A 23,692-nucleotide genomic window follows, 5' to 3' on the forward strand; every position below is an offset into this window, starting at 1 on the left:
AAGAGAAATAGGGTAGTAATCTTTTGCTTTGTTTTTAAAAAAAATTTAGTGTACCTAATTCTTTTATTTCCAATTAAGGGCAATTTAGAGTGGTCAATTCACCTACCCTGCACTTCTTTTCGGGTTGTGGGGGTGAGACCCACGCAGACACGGGGAGAATGTGCAACCTTCACATGGACAGTGACTCGGGGCCGGGATCGAACCCGGGTCCTCGGCGCCGTGAGGTAGCAGTGCTAACCACTGCGCCACCGTGCTGCCCGTAATCCTTTGCTTTGTAAATGTTCTCTAAAAGTACATGACAGTTTGAATAGTGCAGGAGTGATTCTAACAGTTCATCAGTTGATGCACTACTCAAAACTGTCATGGTTAATTTGAAATTGCAGAGAAGCAGCAAGGTCTGCTACTCTGTTCAACAAAACTTTAAATAACTGAACAGTGCTCTACTCACAATGCCAATTTTGGATTGAAAGCTGACCGAAGGGGAGTGTGTGCTTTCTACTTTGTGATCATCTGCAGACCTATCCAAATGACCGACATCAGAAATGTCAATCCAAATAGTTTACTGGAAGCCTACTGGAGCTGAATCAATTGGAAGACAGTGTTGTTTGATAACCCCTGAAGTATGCAAGATAAAAAAAAATAAGTACTGCTTTGACACAGACACTTCCCCTCCTCCCAAACAAAAGCTTTTGAGTAATCTGATATCATTTTGAAATCATGTAATAATTTCATATTACATGAAATATGCTGAGAATTCTGAATTCTCCCTCTGTGTACTCGAACTGGCGCGAGAATGCATCTGGGAATAACTCCCAGATCCATGTTTAGCGACAATATAAACTAACATATGTTAAGTAATGGGTTAAGAGACATTGCAATTCAACTGGGTTGCTGCTGCGGAAATCCAAAAGGAAATGGCTAAAGAGTGGGTGGGCGGGGATGGTGTGCGACGCTGGGGGAGCGAGCGGGAGCGCGGAGGTGGGATATGGGACTGGCCTAGAGAAGGTAATGGCTAGTCGACACGGGAGGGGGGCTGATAGCCCCCTAGTGAGGCTGATCACGTGGAACGTGAGAGGCCTGAACGGACCGATAAAAAGGGCCCGAGTGCTCACGCATTTGAAAGGACTAAGGGCAGACGTGGTTATGCTCCAAGAGACGCACCTAAAGGTGGCGGACCAAGTTAGGCTAAGGAAAGGATGGGTGGGACAGGTGTTCCACTCAGGACTGGACGCAAAGAATAGAGGGGTGGCCATTTTGGTGGGGAAACGGGTAGCATTTGAAGCAAAGAACATCGTAGCAGATAGCGGAGGTAGATATGTAATGGTGAGTGGCAGGCTGGAGGGAATGGAGGTTGTGTTGGTTAATGTGTATGCCCCAAATTGGGACGATGCGGGATTTATGAGACGGATGCTGGGGCGTATACCGGACCTGGAGGTAGGAAACTTGATTTTAGGAGGGGACTTTAATACGGTGCTGGACCCGGGGCTAGATAGATCCAGCTCAAGGACCGGAAGAAGGCCGGCAGCTGCCAAGGTACTTAAGGGGTTTATGGACCAAATGGGGGGAGTGGATCCATGGCGATTTCTTAGACCTAGGGCTAGGGAGTTTTCCTTCTTCTCCCATGCCCATAAAGTGTACTCCCGGATAGATTTTTTTGTTTTGGGAAGGTCGTTGATCTCTAGGGTGGAAGAAGCTGAGTACTCAGCCATAGCGGTTTCGGATCATGCCCCACATTGGGTGAACCTGGAATTAGGAGAGGAAAGGGAGCAGAGAACACTCTGGCGATTAGATGTGGGACTGATGGCGGATGAGGGAGTGTGTGCAAGAGTGCGGGGGTGTATTGAGAGATACCTGGAGGTCAATGAAGACGGCGAGGTCCCTGTGGGAGTGGTATGGGAAGCACTAAAAGCGGTGGTCAGAGGAGAGCTGATCTCCATTGGGGCCCACAAAAGGAAAACAGAGGCCAAGGAAAGGGAAAGATTACTGGGGGAGATTTTGAGGGTGGATAGGGAATTTGCAGAGACCCCGGAGGAGGAATTATACAGGGAGAGGAGACGACTGCAGACGGAATTTGACCTTCTGACCACCAGAAAGGCGGAGGTACTGTGGAGGAAGGCACAGGGGAGGAGGTATGAATATGGGGAAAAGGCTAGTCGCCTGTTGGCTCATCAATTGCGAAAGAGGGCAGCAGCGAGGGAGATAGGAGGAATTAGAGACGAAAGGGGAGACACGGTGCGAAGGGCAGGAAAGATAAATGAGGTGTTCAAGACCTTCTATGAGGAACTGTATAGGTCTCAACCCCCAGAGGGAGAGGAGGGGATGCGGCAGTTCCTGGACCAATTGAGGTTCCCGAAAGTGGACGAGCGGGGGGGGTAGGCCTGGGGGCACCGATTGGGGTGGACAAGGTTATTAAGGGACTGGGAAGCATGCAAGCAGGGAAGGCCCCAGGACCAGACGGGTTCCTGGTGGAGCATTACAGAAAATATGTGGACTTGTTGGCCCCGTCGATGGTGAGGACGTTCAATGAGGCCAGGAAAGGGGGGACTCTACCCCCGACGATGTCGGAGGCGACGATATCGTTAATTTTGAAGAGGGATAAAGATCCGTTGCAGTGCGGGTCCTATAGACCCATTTCATTATTGAACGTGGACGCCAAATTGTTGGCAAAGGTACTGGCATCGAGGATAGAGGACTGTGTCCCGGGGGCGGTGCACGAAGACCAGACAGGGTTTGTAAAAGGGAGACAACTGAATGTTAACGTGCGACGACTATTAGGGGTGATAATGATGCCCCCAGTGGAGGGGGAGGCAGAGATAGTGGCGGCAATGGACGCAGAGAAGGCATTTGATAGGGTGGAGTGGGAGTATTTATGGAAAGTGTTAAGGAGGTTTGGGTTTGGGAACGGGTTTATTAGCTGGGTTAGACTTCTTTATGGGGCTCCAACGGCAAGCGTAGTTACAGGTCGACATAGATCGGAGTATTTCCGACTATATAGCGGAACAAGACAGGGATGCCCGCTGTCTCCATTGTTGTTCGCGTTGGCAATTGAACCTCTGGCCATGGCGTTGAGAGACTCCAGGAAATGGAGAGGGGTGATTAGAGGGGGAGAAGAACACCGAGTCTCGTTATACGTGGATGACCTATTGTTATACGTGTCGGACCCAGCGGGGGGGGATGATAGAGGTTATGCGAATTTTGAGGGGGTTCGGGGATTTCTCGGGGTATAGGCTGAACATGGGGAAGAGTGAATTATTTGTGATACATCCAGGGGACCAGAGTAGAGAGATAGAAGTCTTGCCTCTAAGGAAAGTGGAAAGAAACTTCCGATACCTGGGGATTCAGATCGCTAGGAGCTGGGGAACCTTGCAAAACTTAATCTGACACGGTTGGTAGAACAAATGGAGGAGGACTTCAAGAGGTGGGACATGCAGCCTCTATCGCTGGCGGGCAGGGTGCAAGCAATTAAGATGATGGTCCTCCCGAGGTTCTTATTTGTATTTCAATGTCTCCCTATACTAATCACCAAGACCTTTTTAAATAAAATAGACAGGAGCATCACAAGCTTCGTGTGGGCAGGGAAAGTTCCGAGAGTAAGGAGGGGGTTCCTTCAGCGTAGTAGGGACAGAGGAGGATTGGCACTACCGAACTTGGGCGATTACTATTGGGCCGCCAATGTGGCAATGATACGTAAATGGATGATGGAGGGTGAGGGAGCGGCGTGGAAAAGACTGGAGAGAAAGTCCTGTAAAGGGACGAGTTTAGAGGCGCTGGTGACGGCGCCGCTACCGATCTCACCTAAAAAGTTTACCACGAACCCGGTGGTGGCGGCAACATTGAATATCTGGGGACAGTGGAGGCGACAGAGAGGGGTGCGGGGAGCCCTGGTGGGGTCCCCAATCAGGAACAACCATAGGTTCGCCCCAGGAAGAATGGATAGAGGATTTCAGAGCTGGTACCAGTTGGGAATTAGGAGGGTGGGAGATTTATTTATAGATGGGACTTTTGCGAGCTTGGGAGCATTGGAGGAAAAGTATAAGTTGCCCCGGGGAAATTTCTTGAGATAGATGCAGGTGAGGGCGTTTACTAGACAACAGGTGAGGGAATTTCCGTTGCTCCCGACACAGGGGATACAGGACAGGGTGCTTTCAGGGGTGTGGGTCGGAGAGGGCAAGGTGTCAGAGATTTACCGAGAGATGAGGGAAGAGGGGGAGGAGTCGGTGGGCGAACTAAATGGAAAGTGGGAAGAAGAATTAGGGGAGGATATAGAGGAGGGTATGTGGGCTGATGCCCTAAGCAGGGTAAATTCCTCTTCCTGATGCGCCAGGCTTAGCCTGATTCAATTTAAGGTGCTACATAGAGCACACATAATGGGAGCAAGATTGAGCAGGTTCTTTGGAGTGGAGGACAAATGTGGGAGGTGTGGCGGGAGCCCGGCAAACCACGCACATATGTTTTGGGCGTGTCCGGCACTGGAAGGGTATTGGAAGGGAGTGACTTCGCGGGTGGTGAAGGCCCGGGTCAAACCAGGCTGGGGGTTAGCTCTATTTGGAGTTGCGGAAGAGCCGGAAGTGCAGGAGGCGAAAGAGGCCGACGTTGTGGCCTTTGCGTCCCTAGTAGCCCGGCGCAGGATCCTACTCATGTGGAAGGAGGCGAAACCCCCCGGACTGGAGGCCTGGGTAAATGATATGGCGGGGTTTATTAAACTGGAGCAGATAAAGTTTGCCCTGAGAGGATCGGCTCAAGGGTTCACCAGGCGGTGGCAGCCATTTCTCGACTACCTAGGGGAACGTTAGAGGGAAGACAGATGACCAGCAGCAGCAACCCAGGGGGAGGGGGGGGGGGGTTAGTTTAGTTTAGGTCAAAGGTAAAGGGGTTTTGTTACTTGTGTATTGTTAAAAATTTCTGTATTGTTATTGTTGCGTTTGCTTTGTAAGAGGGTAAAAATTGTCGTTTGGGGAAAAAAATTCAATAAAACATATTAAAAAAAAAGAGACATTGCAATTAGTTGTCTCATTTATGTTAAGTATCCATTAATTGACACTGATGTGTAAAGGGGCTTCAGGTGGCCTCTGTCAGGTGATGTATAGTGAGAGATTTGTGCAAAGGCTGTTGGAAGGAAATAAATGTGTGTTTGTGAAAAAGGAACAGAACTTTAGACTCTTCATCTCACAGCAACTAAAACGTCTAACAATTGGTAGCAGAGGATGGTTGCTGTGTAAATGTGAAGGGTTGAAAGATACAACTTTTCCAGATCAAACCAAGGAGTGAGTGAGAAAAAAAAAGGGAATCGTACGACCAATGGAGAAGTGCAGTAGTTATGTGGACTAAGGTAACTGCTTTGGAAAAGAGAAAACAAGGTATGGCATTGGCTTTCTCTACCATATGGCAGTAAAATCCAAAACAAAGTGCTTTCTGAGCTGGAATTGGAAGAGTTAGACTCAGAAGAAGGTCTGGAGACTTTATTACATTATATGGATAAGATTTATAAGAAAGATGACTTGTTAAGTGCGTATGAAGCATGGTCGGATTTTGATAAGTTCTGGAAAATGGAGGATATCTCCATGGAAGACTATATAATGGAATTTGGCAGACTATATAAAAGGCTGCAGAAACACAACCTGGAATTTCCACAGTCTGTGTTGGCCTTTAAATTACTTGACTGTGCTGGAGTGAGCAACATGGATAGGCTCCTGGTTTTGACAGGAGTTCAGTTTACTGATAAGGATACCTTATTCGAACAGATGACAAAAGCTTTACAAAAGTTTCTGGGGAAACATTCGATTCCGATGGCTCTGATGACCCAAATAGGACAGCCTGCAATAAGGCAGAATATGGAAGATACACTATTTTTTCATAGAATTTACAATGCAGAAGGAGGCCATTCGGCCCATCGAGTCTGCACCGTCTCTTGGAAAGAGCACCCCTCCCTAGGTCAACACCTCCACCCTATCCCCATAACCCAGTAACCCCACCCAACACTAAGGGCAATTTTGGACACTAAGGGCAATTTATCATGGCCAATCCACCTAACCTGCACATCTTTGGACTGTGGGAGGAAACCGGAGCACCCGGAGGAATCTTGGAGCTGTGAAGCAATTGTGCTATCCACAATGCTACCGTGCTGCCCAAACTACTAACAGGATGGCAAAATCGTATGGCTACGAACAGGGCTCAAGACTATAGAAGGAGACCGAGACAAGGAAATTATGAAGACAGAAACCCAATTAGATCCCACATTAGGAAGATGAACCCCAGAAATGCACGGGGCATGATAAATCGATGTTTTCGATGTGACTCTCAATACCATTATGCTTTCAACTGTCCAACTCGTTATGATAGAGTGTTTGAAGCGACACATGACACGGAAAAGTCAGAAGAGGAAAAAGATAGTGACCAGAAAGAAGGCATTGTCCTATTGACAAGCAGTTTTACGCCGGTAATGAGGGTGTTGGTTGCAGAATCCTTCAACTGTGCTGTATTGGACAGTGGCTGCACATCTACTGTGTGTGGAATTGGCTGGTTAAAATGTTACCTGGACTCTGAATGCTGTAAATCGTAACAAGGTGAAGGAATTTGAAAGTTCCACAAGTTTCAGGTTTGGGGATGATAATACTCTGAAGTCGCTGAAAAGAGTGGTGATCCCTTGCAATATTGCCGCAGTGAATCATTTCATTAGCATGGATGTTGTATCAAGTGAGATACCTTTGCTTCTGAGCAGACCGTCGATGAAGAAAGCACACATGAAACTGGATATAGAACAGGATAAGGCAATAGTTTTTGGAAAGACGGTGGACTTACGTTTTACACAGTCGGGACACTATTGTATTCCATTACTGACAAATAATACTTCAAGTAGAGTGGTTAAGGATGTGTTAATGGCAGTTGAAAATGGGACTTTAGCTGATAAAAAGCTTGTAGTATTAAAACTGCATAGGCAATTTGCACATCCATCTCCTCGGAGGCTGAAAAAATTATTAAAGGATGCAGGGGTAAGGGATGACGACTATACTAAACTGATAGAACAGGTTAGTGACCGCTGTGAAGTTTGTAGGAAGTACAGAAGGACACCAGCACGACCGATAGTAACCCTACATTTGGCCAGGGATTTTAACAACATTGTGGCCATGGACCTTAAGATCTGGGATAAAGCAAATAATATATTTATTTTGCATTTTGTAGATTTAGCAACCAGATTTAGTCAATCAACGATTGTACGAAGTAAAGAAAAGAAAGTAATTCTGGATCAAATCGTGGAAAAATGGATAGGGACAGGAATGGGTCCACCAGCAAAATTCCTTACGGACAATGGGGGAGAATTTGCTCATGATGAGTTTAGGGACATGTGCGAAAACATGAATATCAGTTATGAATACAGCTGCAGAAAGCCCATTTAGTAATGGTGTCTGTGAAAGAAATCATGCTGTCATCAATGACATGCTTCGGAAAATGTTGGCGGATCGACCAAATTGCAGGCTAAATTCAGCTTTAGCATGGGCAGTACATGCAAAGAATTCATTGCAGATGGTTGGGGGCTATAGTCCTTATCAATTAGTGTTTGGTAGAAATCCTAAAATTCCGTCCATTTTGGATGACCAGCCTCCAGCTTGGGAGGGGACTACAATTAGCTCTGGTTTTGCTGAACATTTAAATGCATTACATAGCAGTTGAAAAGCTTTTTTGGAAGCAGAAGTCTCTGAAAGAATTCGCAGAGCTTGAAGACATAACGTACGGCCATCAGATGCCGTTTTTCAGCAAGGAGGCATGGTATACTATAAGAGAGACAATTCTAATGAATGGAAAGGCCCAGGGAAGATCATAGGCATAGATGGCAAAAAAATTATTTTGCAACATGATAATCAAACTGTTAGGGTACATTCATCAAGGATAATGGGTACAGATTACAAATTTTCAAATTTAGACAGAGCAGACAGACATGACGAGGAACCACAGTCATCTGGTACGCATGTGTTACAGAACTATGAGGACCAATTAACTGATATAGACAGGGTTTCTGTGGAGGAACACAACACTTCTGATGAATTAGAACAGGCCATTTTTCCGAAAGGGCAACAGCCAAAAGTTGGTACAAAAGTGACATACTTGCCTGAAGGGTCTAGTCAATAGAAGGAATCAACTGTTATTAGTAGAGCAGGGAAGGCCACTGGAAAGTATAAATATTGGTTGAATGTACAGCATTCAGGGGAAGGAGTCAAGGCAATGGATTGGGAAAACAAAGTTCAAAAATGGAGGGCACAGAAACGCAGTGCCAGTTCAGATAGTACATCGGATAGTGAACAGGTCCGCAGGAAAAGGTCGAGAACTATTGAAAGGACAGGCCACAGCAGAAGGGAAAGATCAAGCAGTAGCAGTACAGAACGAGATACCAGGCGTGAGAGGGGACGTAGTTTATCAAGATCTCGGAACACGAGTAAGACTACGAATAGTAATAGGAGTAGAAGCCCACATGCACGTGAGATTTTGGTGGCTTCAAATAAATTAGATGAAAAGGTTATCAAAGAAGCTAAACAGCAAGAATTGCATAGTTGGGAGTGAATTTGGGGTATACACGGAAGTACCGGATAGGGGACAAAGAGCTCTATTCCACAGATGGATTTGCACGGAAAAGGTTCTTCCGGATGGAACTTATAAGGCAAAGGCCAGGCTTGTGGCAAGGGGATTTGAAGAAAACTTAGAAGATCAGGATTTAAGGGTAGATTCACCTACAGCAGGAAAGGTTATTTTAAAGATCGTCTTGGCTCTATTAGCCACAAAGGCATGGGAATGCAAATCTATAGATATAAAAGCTGCCTTTTTGCAGGGTCATCAGCTCCAGAGAGACATTTTTCTCCATCCTCCTAAAGAAGCAGCTAACACAGAAGGGGTACTCTGGAAGTTGAACAAATGTGTTTATGGATTAAATGATGCATCTGGAGTCTGGTATTTTTCGGTAAGGTCAGTTTTGTTAAAGTTAGGCTGTTGCCAGTTGAAAGCAGATCCTGCAATGTTTTACTGGCACTATAAAGGAAATCTTTTTGGCATTTTTATGATGCATGTCGATGACTTTTTGTGGGGTGGGACTAGTGATTTTGAAGTGATTGTAATCTCTGGTTTGAGGAAAGAATTCAGGGTTGGAAGTCAGGCTTCCGGTGCATTTAAATATATTGGACTGGAAATTGGACAGACTAAGTTAGGGGCAACTTTACGTCAGCAATCTTATTTGGAAAGCATCACCCCAATAGCAATTAGTCGTGGCCGAGTTTCACAAAAAGACGCAATGGTTTCAAAGATAGAAAAAGAGCAACTGCGAAGTTTAATTGGGCAACTGAACTGGTTAGGTAGACAGACTAGACCGGACGTGAGTTTTGATGTCTTAGAGTTGAGTACAAAAATGAATGATCCCAAAGTGGAAGACATAATAAGAGCAAATAAAGCGTTGGCCAAACTAAAAATGCAGGAGTGTGTTTTGAAGTTCCCGGTTTTAGGTGACCGTAGGCACTTGAAACTCATAGTTTATAGTGATGCGTCCTACGCAAATGTATGTGATGGGGTTTCAAGCGCAGGAGGTTTTATAATTTTCCTTTTGGGGAACAATGGTAAATGTTGCCCGCTTGTGTGGGAAACAAAGAAAATAAGGAGAGTGGTAAAAAGCACTCTGGCTGCTGAGACATTAAGCCTTGTAGAGGCGGTGGATATGGCCTTTTATATAAGTATGATATTGACAGAAATTTTGGGATTTGGGTAATATACCTATTGACTGTCACATTGACAATAAATCCCTGTGGGAAAATGTGCACTCTACAAGTGTCAATGAAAAGAGGTTACGGATAGACATCGCAAGTTTGAAGCAGATCTTGGACAGAGGGGAAATAACAAAAATTAAATGGGTCGACAGGAGCTATCAACTGTCAGACTGTTTTACGAAAAGAGGGGTGAGTTCACAGAAACTTTTGGATATTGTTAATGAAGGGCGCTTGTTTCTGTGACTGTTTTTTTTTTTCTTTCTTGTCCAAAAAAAAAAAAGGGGAAATCATGTGTGTTTTTGAGTTTCTTGAAATTTTGTTTTCACCTAATTTTTTTACTCCAAGGAAGGGGAGACTGTTAAGTAATCGGTTAAGAGACATTGCAATTAGTTGTCTCATTTATGTTAAGTATCCATTAATTGACACTGATGTGTAAAGGGGCTTCAGGTGGCCTCTGTCAGGTGATGTATAGGTGCAAAGGCTGTTGGAAGGAAATAAATGTGCGTTTGTGAAAAAGGAACAGAACTTTAGACTCTTCATATCACAGCAACTAAAACGTCTAACACATTACATCAGGAGTCAAAAAACCTTGAAATACTTCTGCAAAATTCTTCTGCAATTTGGCCCAGAGCATCAGAAATGTCCTGGGAATTCAACACTGACATACTAAGGTTTGTACAATAGCAAAATTACTTTGCTTGGCTCTGCTCTTTGTGGTTTTTATAAATGACTTGGGTGAGGAAGTGGAAGGGTGGGTTAGTAAGTTTGCCGATGACATGAAGGTTGGTGGAGTTGTAGATAGTGTCGAGGGCCATTGCAGGTTACAACAGGACATTGACAGGATGCAGAGCTGGGCTGAGAAGTGGCAGATGGAGTTCAACCTAGATAAATGTGAAGTGATTCATTTTGGAAGGTCGAATTTGAATGCTGAATAGAGGATTAAAGGCAGGATTCTTGGAAGTGTGGAGGAACAGTGGGATCTTGGGGTCTGTGTATTTAGATCCCTCAAAGTTGCCACCCAGGTTGACAGTGTTGTTGGCTTTCATTAACAGGGGGATTGAGTTTAAGAGCCGCGAGGTTTTGCTGCAGCTTTATAAAACACTGGTTAGACCACACTCTGAATATCGTGTCCAGTTCTGGTTGCCTCATTATAGGAAGGATGTAATTGCTTTGGAGAGAGTGCAGAGGAGATTTACCAGGATGCTGCCTGGACTGGAGGGCATGTCTTATGAAGAAAGGTTGAGGGAGCTAGGGCTTTTGTCACTGGAGCGAAGGAAGAGAGGTGACATGATAGAGGTGTACAAGGTGATGAGAGGCATGGATAGAGCGGATAGCTAGAGACTTTTGCCCAGGGCGGAAATGGCTGTCACGAGGGGACATAATTTTAAAGTGATTGGAGGAAGGTATAGGGGAGATGTCAGAGGTAGGTTCTTTACACAGAGAGTGGTGGGTGCGTGGAATGCACTGCCAGCGGAGGTGGTGGAGTCAGAATCATTAGGGACATTTAAGTGACTCTTGGACAAGCACATGGACAGCAGTAAGTTGAAGGGGTGTAGGTCAGGTTGATCTTAGATTAGGATAAATGGTCGGCACAACATCGTGGGCCGAAGGGCCTGTACTGTGCTGTACTGTTCCATATACTTCCTGCATTTACAAGTTATACTGGCAATCAAAAATGATTGGCTTTAGGTGACCAAATAATTCCATTTTGTTAAGTTAGACTGCTGGGTTTAAGTTTGGTTTGGGAGATTATTTTTCATGCTCCCAATATTTTTCTAAAATCTACCTGTTATGTGATAGTATTGTAGCCACCTGGGTTGGCCAATTCCCGACGTAAAATGGAGAACAGCAAAGGCTGAAGGGAAATTCAGCCAACACAGGCAGAAACTAGCAGGTGTAAGTTTACTGTGTATTAAACTCTGCAAAAGCCCAGACAGCATCGATACCAGCAACCATCTGCATAATAATGTAGCGGCCATCTACATACTAATGAGCGATCCCCGGGAACAATCGAAACATTTGAGATAAACAAGGCCAAGCCAGACTCCTCGGCGCCAGCAGGAGCCAACACAAAAGAGGTTAACGGACACCTAAAGACTGCCCATCGATCAGGGAACCGCTCCAGTATTGGAGAAATTGAACCAAGCGATTGGAACAAAGTCCAATCACTTGAAAGCAGGTACGGGGTCCGCCCCGAAAGGCGAGAAGCCCCTGGGGACTATAAAGTAAAGCCCCTAAGTTCAAATCATCCTTCTTGACAGGGTCACTCAGCAACGCGAACCAACCCTTGACAGTGACCTGTCCGGCGGCCTCCAAGAACATAAGTTTCAAGTCAACGCTCGCTACGAGATAGGCGCTCCTAGCAACCAGTCCATACCAGCTTTTGAATCCCGCAGACTCAGAACCCGAACGAAAGGCCATTTGTTCCCCTGACCTGGTGGGCCAGTCCGAAGCTAAGTATTGGCCTGTTAGTGATAGAAATAGCTTAGAAAGTAGAGTTTATGCATGAGTAGCGATTTACTGTGTATAATAAATGTGCTTTGATTTGAATCTTACTAATTGGTGTATTGAGTTATTGATCATTACTTGAACTTGAACCTCGTGGCGGTATCATAAAGATACCTGGCGACTCTAGAGCAAAGGTTATAAAACAGAGCCAATTGAACGAACCAAAAGTTAGCAACAGTATATGTGGACTGAATAGGACAAATTCTGTTTTATTTTACAGGGGTTTTCACCAGAACTTGAACGATTTTATTCCTTTTTTTGTGAAAATAGAAAACTTATGCTTTGGTTATAATGTTCACGTAATGGACTCTGACTACTCGGCCTGAATTTGAGCACATGCCATCCAGAGAGTGGCAGGGAGAACATCCTTGCCAACTCCGACAGACCCGCTGTCATTTCATACTCCAGTATTGAGGGGCAGCAAGCAGGTCTTCCTCATGTGGAAGTAAGTCCCCAGCTTGGAGAGCAACCAGATTAAGCGACAGCTCTCCAGCCCATCCAGGCACAGCGCTGCAGTGGCCGGAAGAGATACTCCATCAGCACTCCCGAGATTAAATGGAAAGAGCCAGTGTCAAAGTGATTGGCAGGGGTCCCGGGGAGGGTAAAAGACACCTCGATGGTGGTTGCAAGGAGGTGCTCTCAGTGTTGGGGGATAGGTTCAGGAGGGAGGTCCGGTGGTCTCCTTTTGTGAGGGGAGGGGGGGGGCGCTCCAAATTAGAAGGGGCCTTCCGATGGAGGCGTTTTGCCCACATTTCTCTCCCGAGATCGAGGACGAGGGCTTTCTGTATTTCCCACCCTGTCATAGTTTGTCCACCAGCCTGAAACTTGAGATTGGGCGGGAAAAGATTCTGGATTAGCCACTTAAGGGCCTTAATAAGGGCTAGGGTCCAATCCCCCCTCCCACCGAGGTTCTGTCTGCCCCACCGTAAAACCACGTCCAGTCTGAGGCGGGGGATCCTGGATGGAACCCCGACAATGCATTTTGAATCTCTCTGGGTTTTCAGGCAAGTGGGTAGGTGGTAGTGTTATTCTCCCTCCCATTTCAAAATCTACTGGGGGATGTGTAAAATTCAGACTGTTGAGTTTTACAAGCAAGGAACCATAATAATAATCTTTTATTGTTACAAGTAGAAGTTTCTGTGAACAGCCCCTAGTCGCCACATTCCGGCGCCTGTTCGAGTACACAGAGGGAGAATTCAGAATTCTCAGCTGGTACGGGAATTGAACCCACGCTGCTGGCCTTGTTCTGCATCACAAACCAGCTGTCTAGCCCACTGAGCTATACAAGCCCCTAAATAAACTAACTGACGTCTTCCAATGCAGCATATTTCTGTTCTTCACGCATTGCACAACACGTACAACACACAGACACTTGGCATATTCTCTTAAAGTGATATCACAACATTGACTAATCCTGTTATATATCCATATTGCATACTTCTGGCATTTGTATGGTTATAACTGAAACATTATAATTGAAAACGTAAACATCAGATGAGTGTGAGAGGTGTGGGTGGCGGCCAGTGAATCACGCGCACATGTTTTAGGGTTTCGAAAAACTGGGAAGATTCTGGGCGGGAGTGTTCGCGGTCTTAGCCAGGATAGTGGAGGGGGAGGTGGACCCGGATGTTTTTGTGGCGATATTTGGGATTTCAGAGAAGCCAGAGCCATGAAGAGGAGGAAGGTCGCTGTCGTGGCCTTCGCTTCTCTGATTGCACGGCGGCGAATTTTGCTGGAGTGGCGGTCGGCATCGCCACGGGGGTAGCGGCATGGTTGGGTGACCTGTACAACTTCCTGCGGTTGGAGAAGATAAAGTATGAGTTAAGGGGCTCTGCAGAGGGGTTTGAGAAAAGGTGGGGGATGTTTGTGACCATGTGTGAGGGGCTGTTCGTCGCACAGGGGTCGGGGGTGAGAAAGGGAAAAAATCTGCACAAACTGTACAGTTTGTTGGGAAGTATGTTTCCTAGGGTGTTTATTTGCTGTAACCTGTTTTGATACACGTTTGTGATACAATACATTTTTAAAAAAATACGTAAACATATAAAATCAGTCCTTGTGAGGTAATTATATCCAAATGCAGCTTTGTGAGCACTTTTTGAAGATGGTGTTATTTTCTACAAAAAAAATTAACATAGGGGAGAAAGGTCAAAGACGTGGCTGCTGGCCTCTTTTCGACACGGTGTGCTCTTGTCCCACAAAGCTGGCAGAGTAGATTTCATAGAAATTATAGTGCAGAAGGAGGCCATTCAGCCCATCTAGTCTGCATCGACCCTTGGAAAGTGCACCCTAACTAAACCCACACCTCCACCATATTCCCGTAACCCAACCTAATTTTTGGACACTTTAGGGGCAATTTAGCGTGACCAATCCACCTAACCAGCACATCTTTGGACTGTGGAAGAAACCAGAGCACCCACCTGGAAGAAACCCACGCAGACACGGAGAGAATGTGCAGACTACACACAGAGAGTGACACAAGCCGGGAATTGAACCCAGGTCCCTGTGAAGAAACAGTGCTTACCACTTGTGCTACTGTGCCGCCCCTGTGTGCACCAGTTTGGTACACAATTTTGACCTGAAGCGCATTCTACATTTCTTCCAATGGGCAAAGAAGACGTGTATTATTGGTATCACCCAATCATTAATTGTAGATCTTCCTCATCCACCCTTCTTTCAAACTTACTCATGTCCACCACTATGGCCTCTGCTTTTCATTTTGGCAACAAAAAAAAACGTAATAGCATGTCATGATTAAATTTCAAGTTCTGGTTGTACAGACTCGATGGTCTGAATGGCCTTCTGCACTGGAGGGATTCTGTGATTCTATGATAAGTAGATTGAACACAATTTAAGTTGTAAAAATTACTAAACTGAGGATTTTCTCCTGAATTACAGAAGATTATTATTAGCTTCATCCTTTGCCATCCTTGGAATAGCTCCCTTGGTCCTATCCAGACAGCATTTGTCCCTAGGAGATTGCAATTCTGGGGCCTACTGAACCAAGCAATGTAAACAGCAGGGAAGATTAAGAGAGTAGCATCCTATATATTTCTCTTCGCAGCAGGGACTTGGTGCAGTGTATTTTGAAAAAAACAATTTAATATTTTGGCCTGAACTGAAATTGTCATTAGTAGTTCAAATCTGGTTTTGTTCACCTGTTGTATATTAAGCAGAGACCGAGATTTGAAGAAGGATGTTAGATCACTGATTATAAATAGCTTTAAAATTCATTAAAGGAAATACAATCGCCACAAAAAATCCAAACCCTTTATTCATTGACTTGTAGCAATGTACAACCAGAAGTTGAAATGTAATCATGACATGCTATTAAGTTTTTTTTGTCACCAAAATGAAAAGCAGAGGCCATAGTGGTGGACGTGAGTAAGTTATTAGAATAAAACCTTGTCTAAAGTTTAAGTTTCCTGCAAACTGGTAATAAGAGGTAGCTCATCTATCAACCTGCTGCATATTTGATGTGAATTTCAAGGAAACTTTCATAATTGAATTGGACACACGAAATGTACAAGTCCATTTCAAAGTCAGACGTTGCTGGATAGAGGGAAGCAATTTATTAATTCACATTTCATGAATTAGGTATGGCTTTTATTAATCAACATTTTGCAAACATTTTCCCTTTATTTGCCATACAACATGATGTGAACATGCAAATTTCAGTCAAGTGCTTTGTTACAAAGAACAAAAACAAAGAACAAAGAAAAGTACAGCACAGGAACAGGCCCTTCGGCCCTCCAAGCCCGTGCCGAGCATGCTACCCGACTAAACTACAATCTTCTACACTTCCTGGGTCTGTATCCCTCTATTCATGTATTTGTCAAGATGCCACTTAAATGTCACTATCGTCCCTGCTTCCACCACCTCCTCCGGTAGCGAGTTCCAGGCACCCACTACCCTCTGTGTAAAAAAAAAAGTTGCCTCGTTCATCTACTCTGAACCTTGCCCCTCGCACCTTAAACCTATGCCCCCTAGTAATTGACCCCTCTACCCTGGGGAAAAGCCTCTGACTATCCACTCTGTCTATGCCCCTCATAATTTTGTAGATCTCTATCAGGTAACATAATTCAGGTAACATATGCATGTAACATAATTCTGAGAAACCCTGCCAAATGGTAATGGAAATGGCAGGGTGAGGAATACGTCTCTGAAGTTGAGACTGAAGAAATGAAGCAAAATATGTGCTAAATGTGATCTGGAAAAATTTGATCTCGACATTCGATGCTTGAAATGGACGACTGAAAGGCACTGTTGAAATGCACTATTGATTTTTTAATAGTCAATTTAAGAATAGTCTATTTGATGAACCCATAAATAGTTAATTTGCATACAGTTTCCCCAATGGCTCAGCAAGTTAATTTATGAGCAGCGGAAATACACAGACTAGGAAGTACATAAGATCAATCACCATTCAGTGCCAAGGTAATTTCAGCTTCAGTTAGAATAACAGGAGCATTCCTTAAATGAGCCTCAGCATCATTGGTAAGAGCAATATTCCTGCTGAACATCACTTAGCATTCTGCATGAAGTGTTGGTGTAGTAGATATGTAAGCAAAGAATCGGGCTTGGCACCTGCAGTTGAATAGCCTACCAATACTTGTCACCAACGTCTACACAATGAACAATAGTCACTTGGAGGAGGGATAAGCTGTATCCCAGAAAAGAGTCAGTGCTTTCAGGAGCAGAGGCAAGGAGAAAAAAATGAAGAAAGAGCAGCTATTACATTGTACTCGGATTGTTAATGAAAATGTTCTTGACAAACTGTCGGCAGTTTTGCTGCAAGTTTTCAAAATAGTTGCTTTAATGTGTTTTGCTAGTTCAACACAAAAGATTTTCATCAGCCCAGAGGAGTCTCAGCAATACTACGGATGGGACTGACCTGGAACACTTATATACGAAAAATGGTCCATTTCTTGGGATCCCTTTGGGATATCTTGGAATGCTTCCAACACAGTCTGGTCCAAGAAGGGGAGTGCTTTGACCTCGAGGGCTCTATTGGCCCCTAATCTGGGAAGTTTGCCGATGTCACCCAATGAGTCTTGTAAGAAGCCATCCTCACCTATAGGTTGGTCTGTGAATTGTTAAGATATATTTTCTTCCATTGATGATGAAGGATGAAAAGTTCCAGCTATAGTTTCTTTTCTGGATTAGCAACATAAGCCTGAAAAGGCAGTATCTCGTACCCATTTGTGCTACCACAGTACAGATGAGTTGGCTGAGTCAACAAGGTCACCCTCCATTACTCAAGAAAACCTATACAGTTTACTTGGTTTCATGTCACTGGTGGTGTGATAGAGGTCCCAAAATATTTGCTTTTGCAGTTCATATGGAATCATGAAAACATTTTGAGCATGGACAAAAGAACTGAACACAGAGATGAGAGTGACTGCCCTTTACCCAAGGCAGCATTTGGCAGAGTGTGACATCAAGAAGCCTGAGCAAAACTGGTCAATGTGAATCAAGGTAAGAAAAAAGTAGCTCATCATCACTTTCACAAGGGCAATTAGGGCTTGTCAGGGATCGGCAACAAATGCTGGCCTTGCCCACATACCATGAAAGAATTTTGAAAAATTCTCCACTGGTTGGAGTCATACCTAGCACAAAGGAAGATCGTTGTGGTTATTGGACGCCAATAATCTCAATCCCAGGGCATTGCTGTAGGATTTCCTGAGGTTAGTGTCCTTAGCCCAACCGGAATTCTGCCCTCATTTCCAGCAGATCCCATTTTCTGAGGGCAAAGAGGGTGATGTGTGAAGCACACAGGCACAAATTACAGTTTGGCTGGGCTATTTGATCTCCGTGCACAGAATAAGCAGATCCAAGTTTTGCTGCAGGAATGGCCTCTACCACAATGTACGATCCATGACTTTATGGTGGAGGTGTAAATGCTTGAAGGGCAACTGAAGTATGCAGAACTGTCAATCTGTCAAGTTATTTAAATCTCTGCCCTACAAAATTTGTAAAAAAAAATCTGACTTCCTTCGGGAGTAAAAAAAAAAATTCTAGTAGTTCAATACACAAAACCCCAAATGCTATAATTACAGCATTATCAATGCTTAACTGCTTCATTATCACAAAGTGGGTGGGGGGGGGGGGGGGGTGGTAAGTTCACAATTTGATTGGATTAGTCATTGAGGGGATTTAATTTAATTGAACTAGCTTTCATGAGTAAGTATTTTTAATATAGTGAAGTCTATAATAGATACATAGAAATTTGTCATCCATAATATCCAGCATGGCTTCTGTGGTCTGCCCATGTTGGATTGGGTGAATTGGTATGGAGGGTGTAAGGGCAAAGGGTGATGAGCATAGGTTGGCATAGGATCCATAAGGGCCTGGGGGTGGATGGGAGTCATGAGTTAGCTTGGTAGGTATGAGGGACATGAGATGGCATACAGGGTATAAGGAACCATTGGGGGGGTGTGGGAGCAGGACTGGCTTGGGTAGGGCATGAGGAGTGATGGCTGCCGGGGGAGGGGGGGCGAAGGTTGAAGGGCCTAATATTTAACAAAACAACTCCCAGAGAACAGAGGCAGGTTCTTGACAGCGTGTGGCCACCTCTAATCCATATCCGGATTCGGTGGGCCAACTCTGTCCAACAGCTACCCCATCAGAATAAAAACAGGCCATTTGGGAACATTTTCCTGAGACAGTGCAGCGAGCCAGCAAATTTCCCAACTTCAACTACCCACTTTGATAGTAAAAATATGGCCCAAGTATTTTGTATGTCTATCACTGAGATTGACTGTAGATTTTAAAACTTGAGAATTGACACACCCAAGAAGCAACTTTTTTTTGTTACTGAACTGATCAAAATAGCAAAACTTAGTGAAACCAAATTACACAAACATTTAGTGCACATGAAAATTTTCAACACTTTGTCAAACTTTAGAAGCTTAAATGTTCTTTGTTGTTGGGAACCAATAATGGTGTCCTGATGGTAATAAGAGAAACAAAGGAGGCTTTGTATATGGCAAAGTGGAGCAAAGCCTCTGATCAACAAGACTTCATGCTGTGAAGTTCTTAAAAATATCTTGACCTAATTGTTTTTCTCTCATACCCCCAAGATGAACTAAATTTTTGCTTGCAGAAGAAAGAACAACTTATTTCCTTCATAAGAGTCATACGTAAATCAAAGGATAGAATACAGAACGGTTACATCATAGAAGGTGGTCATTTGGTTCATCGAATCTCTACCAGCTCTCTGCCAAAGCAACTGAGCTTGTCCCACTCCCCTGCCCTTTACCTCCACCCTGCAAATCTTTACTCTTCAGGTGCTTAACCAATTTCCTTAGAAAGTCACAATTGGATCTGCCTCCATCACTCCCAGGCAATGCATTCAAATCCCAAGTTAAGCTGCATTAAAAAAGCTTTTCCTCAAGTCACCACCTTTGGTTCTTTTGCCAAACAAATTAAAAACCTGCCACTCGCTTTCCACCTATCCTTTCCCTCTATCCACTTCCCCAGACCAGTCATGGTTCTGAGCACTTCTGTCAAATTTCCTCCCAACCTCTTCTTCTCCAAGGAGAACAAGCTCAACTTCTCCAATCTATCCATGTAACTGAAGTCTCTCATCCCTCAAAACCATTCTGGTAAATCTTTCCTGAACCTTCGGTAAAGCCTTTACATCTTTCCTGAAATGCGGTGGCCAGAATTGGACACAATACTGCATCTGAATCCGAACGAATGTATTATGATCATTCATTATAACTTCCAGGCTTTTGTACTCTTTGCCCTTTTTACAAAGCTCAGGATCCCATAAGCCTTTTAAATCACTTTCTCAACCTGTCCTGCCAACTTCCAAATATCTGGTACATAACGCCCATCCCGGATCACTCTAAGCGTTTGCTGGCCACCCCGTCCCCCCCACCCCAATTTAGTTAACCTTTATTTTTTTCCCTTCCTAAATTCATGACTGCAGATTAAATTGAACATGAACAAAGCACACTTACTGCATTTATCTTCCTAGGTAGGGGCACAGGGGTCTCAGGAAGACTGGGCGATGTACCATTTGCATCTTCGGATGGTTGTCTCTGCAGTGTGTCTCCTGTCTGTGGTTTTGGAGAAATCTCTTGAGCCTGTTGCTTTTGAGATACCTCCCCAGGCTGGGGCTTTTGGATGACTTCTACATGTGGTTTTTGAGGGATTTCGCCTGGCTGTGGCTTCGGTGGCAGATCTTTAGGCTTTTGGGGCAGGTCTCCCAGATGCGGCTTCTGAGGCAGGTCTCCCAGATGCGGCTTCTGAGGCAGGTCTCCCAGATGCGGCTTCTGGGGCAGGTCTCCCAGATGCGGCTTCTGGGGCAGGTCTCCCAGATGCGGCTTCTGAGGCAGGTCTCCCAGATGCGGCTTCTGGGGCAGGTCTCCCAGATGCGGCTTCTGGGGCAGGTCTTCCATGAGCGGCTTCTGGGGCAGGTCTCCTGAGTGCGGCTTCTGGGGCAGGTCTCCAAGGTGTGGTTTCTGGGGCAGGTCTCCCGGGTGCGGCTTCTGGGGCAGGTCTCCCGAGTGCGGCTTCTGGGGCAGGTCTCCAAGGTGTGGTTTCTGGGGCAGGTCTCCTGAGTGCGGCTTCTGGGGAAGATCATCCACATGTGGCTTCTGGGGAAGGTCTCCCAGATGCGGCTTCTGAAAGGTCTCTGGACTCGATTTATCCACTGAACTGTGATGGATGCTATCAATCTTTCGCAGGGACACTAGAAGTAGAGACAAATACGAAGAATAAGTGCTCACTGCAGTTATAAAATGAAACATCATCCTAAAATATCTTCTACCCTATAGCAAAGGGTATCAATTATGGAGCTTATGGAAATCATTCCGAAATGAAAACGTAAACAAATGGAATGTAATTAAACAAACAGTATTCATATGTTGCTGTGAAATGATAATCAGTTCTAATCAAAATATAAAACTTTTACTTTCACATATATGTTATACTTTTTTTATTCATTCAGGGGCTGTGAGCTTTGCTGGCTACGCTAGCATATATTGCCCATCCCTAACTGCCTTGGGAAGGTGGTAGTAAGCTGCCTTCTTGAACTGCTGCAGTCTATGTGGACAACACCCACAGTGTTATTAGGGAGTAGTTCCAGGGTTTTGACCCAGCAACAATGAAGGAACGGCAATGAATTTCCAAGTCAGGATGGCTTGGTGGGAACTTCCAAGTGGTAGTGTTCCCATGTATCTGTTGCCCTTGTCCTTCTTGATGGTAGCGATCGTGAATTTGAAAGGTGCTGCCTCAGGAGCCTTGGTGAGTTCCTGTAGTGCATCTTGTTGGCGGTATACACCCTGCTGCCACTGTGCTTTAGTGGTGCAGGGAGTGAATGTTTGTGGATGGGTTGCCAATGAAGCGGGTTGATTTGTCCTGGATGGTGTCAAGTATCTTGACTGGAGCTGCACTCATCCAGACAAGTGGAGAACTTTTCTCAAACTCCTGATGTGCTTTGTAGATAGATGGTGGACAGACTTTGGGGAGTCAGGAAATGAGTTACCCGTCGCAGGACTCCTAGCCACTGACCTGCTCTTGTAGCCACAGTATTCATATGGTTATTTTCCCCCTTTCCCTCAAGTTCCTCTAGTTGTCCTTCAACTGCTGGATGTGGACCTTTCTAAAGCCACCATCATGCCACTCCATAGCACCTGACTTAAAGAAAACTTAATTCTCTCAAACAATGTTACAGTTCCTGAGATGAGATGCTCTGTTACTAAGTAATGCTCAATTTAGTGACCTAGCAGAAAATTGGGAAATAATAGTTTTTCCCTTTTTGTTGTAGGCAGGATTTGAATGTCAACGTAACATTTTAATGCTAGCTCTTATGGCCAGTGTTGGACTCCAGGGCTCTCGCACTTCAACATTATTTCCACTTTCCAAGCCACTTTGTGGAGGGCGAGACTCCTGATCTGCCATCTTTTATAATTCACCTGAGGAAGGAGCAGTGCTCCGAAAGCTAGTGATTTGAAACAAACCTGTTGGACTTTAGCCTGGTGTTGTAAGACTTCTTACTATCTTTTATAATGGGAGACAATGAGATCTGTCATCATTCATGGTGCAGGAATCTGGCAGCACTAAGAAAGGAGAGGGCAAAATATAATAGGGAGGAAAGAGAAGCTGGACTAGGTAGTGCAACGGATGGCTGACTGCACCCGAGCCTGCCCACAACAACATGGAGATCTGTTAGGATTCTGTGCATGTGCTATCGTCTATGGTGAGCCACAAACGGACAAGGCCAAGGATCCCAAGAGATAGGAGGTTTGTGCGAGCAACATTTGTTGGAAATTCTGGAAGATGGTATTTTATAAGACTAAAAATGTATTTGTGCGTCTTCATATTAGAAACGCTACTTTCAAGGGCATAATATGAGTGGGTGGGGAAGAAGCTTGGTGCTCAAAGTCTTTAGAATTTTCATTTTTTTAAAAAAATGACAATCTTATTTGAGATAATGATGCGCATAGCATCTTTGAGTATTTATATTCTTTCACAAATATAAAATCTGAACCATTTGGAAAGCTTTACACTCCACGGGAGACACTGGACACATGCCAAATGCAAAACTTTTAATTGACTAGATTCTACAGGCATTTCAGATAGTTTGCTGACAAATGGAAAGTAAATAACACGTCAGTGAAAAAGGTTCCAATTTAAGAGCCAATTATGAAAAATGTTACAATATAACATTAGTTTATAAGATTAAATATTTGAATGCCAAACTTAACTTGCACATATTTAACTGTACCTTTTTGAGGTAGTTTTGGAAGCACTCGTGGGCCTAAGGCAGTTTTTGTGGTTCCAGTACTGTATAAGCAAATGAAAGGCAATGAGAAGTTAAAATATTGATAATTATCTATAAAGCATGCTTCCAAGATGAAAATAAAAATGTACAAACCCTTGAAACTTCCATTCTATATTGCCCCAATAGCCATAGGTAGTAATATTTCTTCGATACTTATCATTTAAAACATTGTCAAATATTTATGCTGAAATTTATCAAACTGTCTTTAAAAAAAAAAATTTCTATTATTAAAGTTTTCACAAAATATCAACAACAAAATGTAAAAGGTACCCAATAGAATTAAGTACAAAATAAAACAACCTTGTGCCCCCCTCCCCCCTATACATAAATAATAAATTAACACCCCAAATTAACACACAGCAAATATATCCACCCCCTCAGATCCCCCAGTATAGACAAACAAAAATAAAATAGAACCCCCTCCCCCCTCTGGTTGCTGCTGCTGCTGACCAACATCTACCGTTCTGCCAGGAAGTCCAAGAACGGTTGCCACCGCCTGAAAAACCCTTGCACTGATCCCCTTAAGGCAAATTTCACCCACTCCAATTTAATAAACCCCGCCATATCGTTGATCCAGGATTCCACACTTGGGGGCCGTGCATCCTTCCACAGAAGAAGAATCCTTCGCCGGGCTACCAGGGACGCAAATGCC

At 44.4% G+C, this 23,692-nt stretch overlaps 1 protein-coding gene across 3 annotated transcripts in view; it reads right to left on the minus strand.

The window, feature by feature from the left end:
• The window catches only part of LOC140385184 (arf-GAP with SH3 domain, ANK repeat and PH domain-containing protein 1-like), a 414,311-nt gene that overhangs the window by 19,375 nt on the left and 371,244 nt on the right, over positions 1-23,692 (minus strand). For all 3 annotated transcript variants that reach the window (XM_072467067.1, XM_072467065.1, XM_072467066.1), the window contains exons 27-28: positions 22,984-23,042; positions 20,213-20,946 (exon numbers count right to left, since the gene is read on the minus strand). In XM_072467067.1, coding sequence (XP_072323168.1) covers positions 20,213-20,946; positions 22,984-23,042 — 793 coding nt within the window. The remainder of the gene's footprint in view (positions 1-20,212; positions 20,947-22,983; positions 23,043-23,692) is intronic.

The sequence above is a fragment of the Scyliorhinus torazame genome, chromosome 11 (assembly GCF_047496885.1).
Source record: "Scyliorhinus torazame isolate Kashiwa2021f chromosome 11, sScyTor2.1, whole genome shotgun sequence".
Classification (NCBI taxonomy): domain Eukaryota; kingdom Metazoa; phylum Chordata; class Chondrichthyes; order Carcharhiniformes; family Scyliorhinidae; genus Scyliorhinus; species Scyliorhinus torazame.